The sequence below is a fragment of the Chiloscyllium punctatum genome, chromosome 1, assembly GCF_047496795.1.
Source record: "Chiloscyllium punctatum isolate Juve2018m chromosome 1, sChiPun1.3, whole genome shotgun sequence".
Classification (NCBI taxonomy): domain Eukaryota; kingdom Metazoa; phylum Chordata; class Chondrichthyes; order Orectolobiformes; family Hemiscylliidae; genus Chiloscyllium; species Chiloscyllium punctatum.
In genome coordinates, this window is record NC_092739.1 from 91,978,527 (window position 1) to 91,990,736 (window position 12,210).

The 12,210-nt window shown below is 40.8% G+C and overlaps 1 protein-coding gene across 1 annotated transcript in view; it reads right to left on the minus strand.

Annotated features, from left to right (window-relative positions):
* Positions 1–12,210, minus strand: part of ipo11 (importin 11) — a 410,923-nt gene that overhangs the window by 285,453 nt on the left and 113,260 nt on the right. Inside the window, exons 12-14 of the mRNA XM_072570976.1 lie at positions 10,721–10,811; positions 7,277–7,324; positions 2,118–2,223 (exon numbers count right to left, since the gene is read on the minus strand). Of these exons, the coding sequence (XP_072427077.1) occupies positions 2,118–2,223; positions 7,277–7,324; positions 10,721–10,811 (245 nt within the window). The remainder of the gene's footprint in view (positions 1–2,117; positions 2,224–7,276; positions 7,325–10,720; positions 10,812–12,210) is intronic.

Here is a 12,210-nt window from a genome sequence, read left to right on the forward strand (position 1 = left end):
TAGTTTTTTGCACAGCTCTTCCTGAGATGGAAACTCAATTTAACTTCTGCTAATTGCATTGTTACATCAAATACTGCTAAGCCACTGTACTTGGAAATGACCAAATAACTAGTTAAAAGAAGTCACTCAAATCAGAGGGGTCTCACACACACTCCAGAGAACATCAGGACCAAGAAGCAGGGGCCTTGGGAACAGAAGTTACAGCCTCAACTCCAATTTGACCACTTATAATCAGAGTAATATACACTTTCAAACATCTTGCGCTCCCAAAACAAACTCTGAACTACTGTGTAGAACTGCGAGGTTAGTTGGGATATTAGAGGGAAGTCCCACTAAGTAAGCAAGTAGATCAGACCACATGAAAGCAAAGCTTACAATAATAATAACTGTATATCGTAATATGTAAGTCAACCACTGAAGCTTTGAAAAATCCTTTCAAAACAATTGAGTTACATACAGAGATTAAAATGTGATCCAGTGGTGCTCCTGTAGTGGTCATCATTTGTAAATATGGTAAAGCTGCTGTTCATAGACTACAATATGCAGTCTGCTTCATGTGAGCATGTTTGAACTCTAATGTATCATAAGACCATAAGATATTGGAGTGGAAGTCAAGCCATTTGGCCCATCGAGTCCACTCCACCATTTAATCATGGCTGATGGGCATTTCAACTCCACTTACCCGCACTCTCGCCGTAGCCCTTAATTCCATGCAAGATCAAGAATTTATAAATGTCTTCAAGGCCGAGATTGAATGTCCCAGCCTCCACTGTGCTCTGTGGCAATGCATTCCGCAGGACCACTACTCTCTGGTTGAAGAAATGTCTCCTCATTTCTGTTCTAAATTGACCCCCCCATAATTTTAATGCTATGCCCACAGGTCCTATTTTCCCCGCCTATTGGAAACAACTTCCCAGCGCCACCCTTTCTAAGGCATACATTATCTTGTAACTTTCTATTAGAAGGTCCCCTTGACCTTCTAAACTTTAACAAATACAATCCCAGGATCCTCAGCTGATCATTGTATGTTCGACCTACCATTCCAGGGATCATCCGTGTGAATCTCCACTGGACATGCTCCAGTGCCAGTATGTCCTTCTTGAGGTGTGGGGCCCAAAATTGGACACAGTATTCCAAATGGGGCCTAACTAGAGCTTTATAAAGTCTCGGAAGCACATCATTGCTTTTATATTCCAACCCTCTTGAGATAAATGATAACATTACATTTGCTTCCTTAATCACGGACTCAACCTCATCTTGGTGATACGGTCCATTTCGTCTACTTGGTTCCATGTACCAACTTTTGAACTGAGCATAAACCTAAACATTAATTTCTAAACTGAAAAATTGAAGACAACTCATAAGAAGAATTTAGTCCTAAATTTATTAGGTGAAAAATGAAGCATTAATTATGGACAAAATATCAGTCTAAACATGTATTTTGGCATCTAAGACAGGGATCATCTTATTTTCAATGATCTACAGTAACATAGAAACATTTAGTTTAGTTTATAAACATTTAGTTTATGGCATTTAGTTTACTTTCCCAAGGTCAGGCTGCATGTAAATGTAGTTTCAAATATTTGATGCTGCAACAACAGCATTGGTAAAGGTCTTTGGCACACCAACTACAGAAATTGATTTAGAAGATATAATAGAAAAAAACAATGGATAATTCTCAAACTAAACATGGTTTTGGTTGCCATCATCTTTCTATTGATGGTAAAATTATTTCACAATATAAATAACAATATCTTACTAGTCGAGCAAAACCGTTAATGTGCAGATTTGCTTTCAGAAGCAACATCATATTTTCATCACATTGTTTGGATAGCAATCCTATTACATTAACACAGACAGATTCCAATTATATTTGTACCTAATATCCATAGGTTAGACATTCCATTGTCCAAACTGAGAAAGATAATGCCAAAGTGGAAGGGATTACAAAGACAGAAGAAGGTGAAACTGAAATAACCCAAAAGAGACAATTACTAACTGCAAAGACAGAATTAAGAAACTAAAGATCATTGTACGAACACTTCAATATCCCACTAGACATGTCTTTAAACACCTAAAGAATAGATTCTTAAGTGAGTTAAACAACAACAGCTTACCTTATGTGAGTAACCTGTAATTCAGCCAGTAAGTGGTTCTTGAACCACTGGTCAAAGTCAACACTATCAAAAAGTTCATAGGCTGCTAATCCAATTGCATTGTACACTATTAAGAAAAATGAAGCATCAACAATATAAAATAATTTCATAATAAATTTAATTTATTAACACTAATATAAAGTGCATAGTTTATGTTTTCTACTTCTACAGAAGGTCTTGACAAATCATTCTTAAATTATCTTGTGTTCAATTCAATGTAATTTCTTCAAAATAAAACATATAATGAAAATCAATAACACTGAATCTAACCACAGTACTATGAGTCAGAGTCATAGAGGTGGACAGCATGGAAATAGACCCTTCGGTCCAACTCATCCATGCCGACCAGATATCCAACCCAATCTAGTCTCACCTGCCAGCACCTGGCCCATATCCCTCCAAACCCTTCCTTTTCAAATACCCATCCAGATGCCTTTTAAATATTGCAATTGCATTGGCTTCCATCACTTCCTCTGGCAGCTCATTCCATACACGTACTACCCTCTGCATGAAAACGTTGCTCCTGAGGTCTCTTTTATATCTTTCCCCTCTCACCTTAAACCTATGCCCTCTAGTTCTGGACTCCCCCACCACAGAGAAAAGACTTTGCCTATTTACTCTACTCAAGGTTTCACAAACCTCTATCAGGTCACCCCTCAGCTTCCGACACTCCAGGGAAAACAGCCCCAGCCTGTTCAGCCTCTCCCTATAGCTCAAATCCTCCAACCCTGGCAACATTCTTGTAAATCTTTTCTGAACCCTTTCAAGTTTCATAACATCCTTTCAATAGGAAGGAGACCTTAATTGCACACAATAGTCCAAAATGGCCTAACCAATATCCTGTACAGCTGCAACATGACCTCCCAACTCCTGTACTCAATACTCTGACCAATAAAGGAAAGCATACCAAACACCTTCTTCACTATCCTATCTACTTGCGACTCTACTTTCAAGGTGCTATGAACCTGCACTCCAAGGACCTTATCATTAAGTGTATAAGTCCTGCTAAGATTTGCTTTCCCAAAATGAAGCACCTCACATTTATCTAAATTAAACTCCATCTGCCACTTTTCAGCCCATTGGCCCACTTGATCAAGATCCCGCTGTAATCCGAGGTAACCTTCTTCGCTGTCCACTACACCTCCAATTTTGGTGTCATCTGCAAACTTACGAATTATACCTCTTATGCTCATATCCATATCATTTATACAAATGATGAAAAGTAGTGGATCTAGCACTGATCCTTGTGGCACTCCAATGGTCACAGGTCTCCAGTCTGAAACACAACCCTCTGCCTTTTACCTTCAATCCAATTCAGTATCCATATGGCTAGTTCTCCCTGTATTCCATGAGATCTAACCTTGCTAACCAGTCTCCCACAGGGAACCTTGTTGAATGCCTTACTGAAGAGCATATAGATAATGTCTACCGCTCTACCCACATCAATCCTCTTTGTTACTTTTCCAAAAAATTCAATCAAGTTTCTGAGACATGATTTCACATGCACAAAGCCATGTGGACTATCCCTAATCAGTCTTTGCCTTTCCAAATACACATACATCCGTTCCCTCAGGATTCCCTCCAACAACTTGCCCACCACTGACGTCGGGCTCACTGGTCTATAGTTCCCTGGCTTGCCCTTAGCACCTTTCTTAAACAGTGGCACCACATTAGCCAATCTTCGGCACCTCACCTGTGACTATGGATGATATAAATATCTCAGCAAGAGGCTCAGCAATCACTTCCCTAGCTTCCCACAGAGTACAAGAGTACACCTGACCAGGTCTCGGGGATTTATCCACTTTTGTGCATTTCAAGACATCCAGCACTTCGTCCTCTGTAGTATGGACATTGTTCAAGATATCACCATCTTTTTCCCTACATTTTATATCTTCCATGTCCTTTTCCACAGTAAATACAGATGCAAAATATTCATTTAGTATCTTCCTCCATCCCCCGCAGCTCCACACAAAGGCCGCCTTGCTGATCTTTGAGGGGCCCTATTCCCTCCCTAGTTACCCTTTTGTCCTTAATGTAGTTGTATAAACCCCTTGGATTCTCCATAACTCTATTTGCCTGAGGTTAGGAAGAGGAAAGGTGAGGTCACCCTGTTAGGAGTTTTCTACAGGAATTCTAAAAGTTCAAGAGACGTAGAAGAAAGAATTGCGAGGATGATTCAGGAGAAGAGTGAAAGTAATAGGGTGGTTGTTATGGGGGACTTTAACTTTCCTGATATTGACTGGGAAAGCTATAGCTCGAGTTCATTACATGGGTCGCTGTTTGCCCAATGTGTGCAGGAGGGTTTCTTGACACAATATGTAGACATGCCAACAAGAGGTGAGGCCATACTGGATTAGGTTCTGGGTAACGAACCAGGCCAGGTGTTAGAATTGGAGGTAGGTGAGCACTTTGGGGACAGTGACCACAATTCCGTGACTTTTACTCCAGTGATGGAGAGGGACAAGTGTGCATTGCAGGGCAAGAGTTATAGCTGGGGGCAGGGAAATTATGATGTGGTGAGGCACGACTTAGGATGCGTGGCTTGGAAAAGTAGCTTCAAGGCAAGGGTGCAATTGATATGTAGAGCTTGTTCAAGGAGCAACTATTGAGTGTCCTTAATAAGTATGTACCTGTCAGGCAGGGAGGAAAGGGTTGTGTGAGGGAGCCGTGGTTTAATAAGGAATTGGAATACCTTGTTAAAGGGAAGAGGGCGGCCTATGTAAAGATGAGGCGTGAAGGTTCAATTGGGGCGATTGAGAGTTATATGGTAGCCAGGAAGGATCAGAAGAGAGAGCTAAGAGCAGCATGGAGGGGACATGAAAAGTCCTTAGTTGGTAGGATTAGGGAAAACCCAAAGGCTTTCTATAGGTATGTCAGGAATAAAAGAATGACTAGGGTAGGAATAGGCCCAGTCAAGGATAGTAGTGGGAAGTTGCGTGTGGAGGCTGAAGAGATTGGGGAGACACTGAATGAATACTTTTCGTGAGTATTCACTCAGGAACAGGACATTGTTGTCGATGTGAATACTGAGTCACAATTAATTAGAATGGACGGCTTTGAGGTATGTAGGGAAGAGGTGTTGGAAATTCTGGAAAGGGTGAAAATAGATAAGTCCCCTGGGCCTGATGGCATTTATCCTAGGATTCTCTGGGAAGCAAGTGAGGAGATTGCAGAGCAATTGGCCTTGATTTTTATGTCCTCGTTGTCTACAGGAATAGTGCCAGAAGACTGGAGTATAGCAAATGTGGTTCCCTCGTTCAAGAAGGGGAGTAGGGATAACCCTAGTAACTATAGGCCGGTGAGCCTCACTTCTGTTGTGGGCAAAGTCTTAGAGAGAATTGTAAGAGATAGGATTTATGAACATCTGGATAGGAATAATGTGATCAAGGATAGTCAGCATGGTTTTGTGAAGGGCAGATCGTGCCTCACAAACCTTATTGAATTCTTTGAGAAGGTGACTAAGGAGGTGGACGAGGGTAAAGCGGTAGATGTGGTGTATATGGATTTTAGTAAGGCGTTTGATAAGGTTCCCCATGGTAGGCTACTGCAAAAAATACGGAGGTATGGCATGGAGGGTGAGTTGGAGGTTTGGATTAGGAATTGGCTGGCTGGAAGAAGACAGAGGATAGTAGTTGATGGTAAAGGTTCATCTTGGAGTGCAGTTACTAGCAGTGTTCCGCAAGGATCTGTTTTGGGACCATTGCTGTTTATTATTTTTTTAAATGACCTGGAGGAGGGGCTAGAAGGTTGGGTGAGCAAGTTTGCGGATGATATGAAAGTCGGTGGAGTTGTTGACAGTGAGAAAGGATGTGTCAGGTTACAGCGGGATATAGAGAAGCTGCAGAGCTGGGCAGAAAAGTGGCAAAAGGAGTTCAATGTGGGTAAGTGTGAGGTGATTCACTTTGGCATGAGTAACAAAAAGATGGGGTACTGGGCTAATGATCGGATACTTGGTAGCGTGGATAAGCAGAGGGATCTTGGTGTCCATTTACTCAGATCTCTGAAAGTTGCCACCCAGGTAAATAGTGCGGTAAAGAAGGCATATGGCATACTGGCTTTTATTGGTAGAGGAATTGAGTTCCGGAGTCCTGAGGTCATGTTGCAGTTGTATAAGACTCTGGTGCGGCCGCATCTGGAGTATTCTGTGCAGTTTTGGTCGCCATACGATAGGAAGGATGTGGAGGCACTGGAACGGGTGCAGAAGAGGTTTACCAGGATGTTGCCTGGTATGATAGGAAAATCGTATGAGGAAAGGCTGAGGCACTTGGGGCTGTTTTCATTGGAGAAAAGAAGGTTTAGGGGTGACTTGATAGAGGTGTACAAGATGATTAGGGGTTTAGATAGGGTTGACCATGAGATCCTTTTTCCACGTATGGAGTCAGCTATTACCAGGGGGCATAGCTTTAAATTAAGGGGTAGTAGGTATAGGACAGATGTTAGGGGTAGGTTCTTTACTCAGCGAGTCGTGAGTTCATTGAATGCCCTACCAGTAGAGGTGGTGGACTCTCTCTCTTTATGGGCATTTAAACAGGCATGGGATAGGCATATGGAGGATAGTGGGCTAGTGTAGGTTAGGTGGGCTTGGATCGGCGCAACATCGAGGGCCGAAGGGCCTGTACTGCGCTGTATTTTTCTATGTTCTATGTAAAGCTATCTCATGTCCCCTTTTTGCCCTCCTGATTTCCCTTTTTAAGTATACTCCTATTGCCTTTATACTCCTTTAAGTATTCACTCGATCTATCCTGTCTCTACCTGGCATATGCTTCCTTCTTTTCCTTAACCAAACCCTCAATTTCTTCAGGCAAAAGTGAGGACTGCAGATGCTGGAAACCAGACGTTAGGTAAGAGTGGTGCTGGAAAAGCACAGCAAGTCAGGCAGCATTCCAAGGAGCAGGAAAATCAAAGTTTCATCCTGATGAAGGGCTTTTGCCTGAAATGTCGATTTTCCTGCTCCTCAGATGCTGCCTGACCTGCTGTGCTTTTCCAGCACCACTCTTACCTAAACCCTCAATTTCTTTCGTCATCCAGCACTCCCTCTCCCTACCAGCCTTTCCTTTCATCCTAAAAGGAATATACTGTCTCTTGATTGAGCTGAAAAAATACTGCAAAACATAACATACCAGCATCTTTGATCACTAGATTAACAGTATTATCGACATCAGATGGTCCTGAAAAATACCAAGAACATGTTTTCAGATTATAGAGTCACAGTCATACAGTATACAAATCGACCTTTTAGCCCACTGTATCAATGCTGACTAACAAACAACAAACTACACTAATCTTATTTACCTGCACTTGGTACATAGCCTACTATGCCCTGGAATTTTAAGAACTCACCCAGATGTTTCTTAATTATTGAGAGAGTACGTGCCTCCACCACCCTTTGAGGCAGCGCAATCTATATGGGTAAAAATAGAACCTCTTTTTAGATCTCCTCTAAACCACATACTCCTCCTTTAAACTTATGCCCTCTAGTTTTAGACATGTCTGCCACAGGGATAAGATGATCAACCCTGCCCATCCCTCTCATATTTTTTGCCTCAATCAGATCCCATCTCCGTCTCCTCTGTGCCAAAGAAAACAAACACATCATAATGGAGACTTTCCATCCAGGCAACATCCTGCTGAATCTTCATCCCCTCCAATGCAATCATGTCCTTCCAATGGTGTGGTGACCAGAACTGCACGAAGTATTGCATCAGTGGAACTAACCAATGTTTTATGTAACTGTAACAAGACTTCCTTGGTCCTTTATATTCTACACCCCAACTAATGCAGGTAAGCATCCCAAATCTATGGGCTTGTGCCCTGAGGTCTCCAAGTTCCTCAGTACTCCCCAGGAACCCACCATTCATTGTATACATCATTCACTTACTGGTCCTCCCAAAATGCATCATCTCACATACATAAGGATTCATTCTATTTGTCAATGTTCTGCATAATCTACTAGCTGACCAATGTAAGATTGTACCCTGAGACCATCTTCCTCACGGTCTACAGCACCATTAATTTTCATGTCTGCTACATTCATATCAAAGTCGTTAACGGATATAACAAACAGCAAGAGTCCCAGACCTGAAACCTGTGGTACACTGCTGGGCACAGGCTTCCAATTACAACAAAAAACCCTCATCAGTACATTTAGTCGAAAACTCAATTAAATTAGTCAGACAGTATCTCCCTCTCATAAATCCATTTTGACCATCGCTGATCAATCCTCACTTTTCCAAGTCTTCATTTATCCTGTCTTATGAATTTTTCCAATAATTTCCCTACCACTCATGTCAGACTAACAGGTCTATAATACCTGGCCTACCCCTGCTGCCCTTCTTGAACAAAGGAACAACATTCGCCATCCCCAACAAAACATCTAAAACCATTTCCTTAATTATCTTTACATACTCAGGTCCTTCCAATGCTGTGATGACCACACCATCGCAAATAATACCCACTGTGAATACAAATAAGAAATATTCATTTCAGACCTCACCTACATCCTCTGGTTCCACACACAAATTGCCCCTTTGGTCTCAAAAAAGCCCCACTCTTTCCCTGGTAATCCTCTAACCCTTAATATACTTAGAAAATGTCTTCTGGTTTTCCAAAGATATTTTGTGGCCCATTACTACCCTCTAATTGTTTTTTTAAAGCACCCTCCTAAACTTTCAGCACTTTTGAAGGGCCTCTGTATTTTTAATGCACGCTATCTAACACATGCTTCCTTCTTTTTTCTTTATCAAACTCTCACTATCCCTTGACGTCCAGGGTTCACAAGACCTACTGCTCATACCCTTCATTCTTACCCTTACACGCTAGCACTGAATTCTCATTACACAACTTTAAATGACTCCCACTTTCCAAATGTAAACTTACCTGCAAGCAGCTGCTCCCAGTCTACTTTTCCAGATCCAGTCTAATAACATTGAAATGCCCAATTTAGATACCTAACTTCTGCATTATCCCTATCCCTTCTCCTGACTTTGAAACTTAGAAGGTTGTAGTCACTGTCCCGAACCACTGAAACTTCAGCCATTTGACCAGCTTCCTTCCCTTGGATTAGCACTACCCCATCTTCAATAGGACTACGTGTGTACTGGCACAAAAAGGTCTCCTGGATGCACTTTAAAAATTCCACCTTGTCTCACCCTTTCACACTAAAATGGTTCCAAATAACATTAATGGCATTTTGCTTTTCTTTACTTCAAGTGAGTGCAAATACAATCAAGTACAGAAATAAAGAATAAAAAAAGTTAGAAAGCATGGAATTTAGCCCTCAATGGAGTTAGCTTGCTTCTTTTTTGTTACCTTCTAATAGTCAACAAAATTTGGTACTTATTTTTAACTTAGGAATAGTATACAAATAGCATAGTATCATAAACATGTATTCCACATTGTATTCCCAATGAAATAGATCTCCATGATATATAATCCCAAATATTCCAAGGATCAGAGTCATTCGAGCAGCGTAGACTGAAAATACATGTCAAGAATCCCTGACATAGTTGATTCAAATGGAACTACCTGGAAAATTAAAACTTCCAATGAGCATCTGGAATCCTTTGCAAAATAAAAACCCCTCAAAGTCAGAAACATAGAATAATTCTGGCTCAGTGAACCAAAACACTTAACCAACAAAAGGTTAGTGAATTAAAAATCTATTCTAACCTCTGCATAAGTATTGAACTGCCTGCCACCTACACCCCTCCACCAACCCCCACCCCCTCCAACCGAAGCCCTGACAACTGACACCCGCCTGAAATTATCAATCTCTTCCACTTGTCAAATTTGATACTCCTAATAACCAACCAGCCCCGACCCAACCCCTCTTACAATTAAATAACGTGATTACACGAAGTGTTTTCTGTTCATCTGTAGGGTGAATCCATTAAACCTCTTATGTGGTGAGAAGCAGCACAGACATTGCATCACGCTTGTCAGGTTTATCAACTTCAAAGGAAGCGCAAGTAATACTCTACAGCTTCTTCCACAGGGTAAGATAAGGGCAGTAGGTGCACAGTATGCCTCCCAACCCCACACTAACAAGTCACAAAACATCTTGATTGGTAAATACGTTTTTTTCTCTTTCACTGTAGTTGCATCAATAGACTGAAACTCTCTCCTAGCAATACTGTAGGAATACCTACACCAGACAGATAGCACAATCACACCACATTGTGGCACACCACAACATTTCCAAGGACAATTACAGATGAGCACAAAGCACTGGCCCTGCCATTGACACACTTATCCCTTGAACAAATAAAAGAAAGATTGGTTGAAATTCTAACATACTGTTAGTGTGCATAATTATTTTGATACATCCTTGGATATAAATGACATCTATGAAAAAAATTCACACAGAAAAATATCCCAACAATTTTGTTCAATAAACAAAAAACATTTGCATGTAATCTGAATTTGAATAATATGGTGCCAATAGGGGACTTTCCATTTTACAAATTTTAGTTTGAGACACTTGAAAGCACTTATCAAAATATTCTGACAAAATATTATGTCACATTTAAATTAAGTATCTATTTTTAAAATATAACAAAACTTACCATGTAGATTTTGAACCATTTCTAACAACACAGGGGTGAGTGTTTGGCTATATTCGTGAAATATGTCCAAAAACAGGACTTCTGTACATGGCTAAAAAAAACCAAAAAAATTTACAAAATAATGAGAATATGCAGTGTTTTATGAAACCTAATTTCAATTCTAAGGGTTTGGGAAGTGGAGGAACTGAGCGTATTATTTTTATTTGTAAATTTACCCGGTGGAAACTTTCAGATTTTTCTCTTTGAACATCACAGCATAATCTACAAAGTGGAAACTTATCCCAGAAAGTCTGTGGAGTTCTTTCAAATAACAATCCAGTTAGTAATCCCATGTCTCTACTCTTTCTACACATTCAGGCAACAATTCTCCATCAAGTATTTATCCAATGCCATTCTGTAGGCAACGACTGAATTGCTAACCACCACATACTTTGGCAATACATTCTAGTCCTAACCACTTGTTATAAAAACAGTTATTCACATCAATTTTGTTTTCTTTTTACCAATTCATTAATGGTATACCCTCTAGTTATTAACATTCAGTTGTTGGAACAGTCTTTTCACATTCATTTAAGAGATGTGGGTACTACTGACTAGGCCACATTTATTGCCCATGCGTAGTTGCCCTTGAAAGGTAGTGGTGAGTTGCCTTCTTGAGCCACTGCAGTCCTTTCATGCAGCTAGACTCACAATGGTGCTAGAAAGGGAATTCCAGTAACTTGACTCAGCAACAGTGAAGGAATGCCAGTATATTTCAAAATTAGGAAGGTGAGTGGTTTGGAGGGGATCTTGTAAGTTGTCATACATTTGCTGCCCTTTTCCTTTTGGGTCAAAGAGTTCATAGCTTTGCAAGGTGCAGTAAGAAGAGTCCTGTTGAGTAACGAGTATACAGAACCTGGTGCCAGTATTTAGAAGGAAATTCTAAAAATTGTTATGGTTGTGTTGGAAGGTGCTATCCAAACAGCCTAGGTGAAATTCTATAATGTATCTTGTAGATGGTATACACTACTGCTACTGACCAGAGTAGAAAGGACTGAGAGTTTGTGGATATGGTGCCAATGCAACGGGTTGATTTGTCCTGGATAGTGGCAAACTTCTTAAATCTGTTGGAGCTTCACTCCAGGCAAATAATGGCTATTTCATCATACTCTTGACTTGTGCTGTAGAGATTGTGAGTCAGGAGGTGAATTATTTGCTGTAAGATTCCAAGAGCTGCTCTTGTATTTATAGTATCGATATGATTAGTGCAGTTTAGTTTCTCTTCAGTGGTAATCCCGAAGGATGATGGTTAGATTCACCCTTGCTGGATACAGTCAGCGCCTGGTGCTTGTGCAGCAGATGTTATTTGTCCCTTGTTAGCCCAAGCCTGGATACTGTCCAGATATTTGGACATGGACTGCTTCATTCTGAGAAGTCTGTAGCATGCAAAGTACTGTGCAATCATTAGTGACCTTCCTTTATGCCAAATATGATTCTAGTCAGCAGAGAGA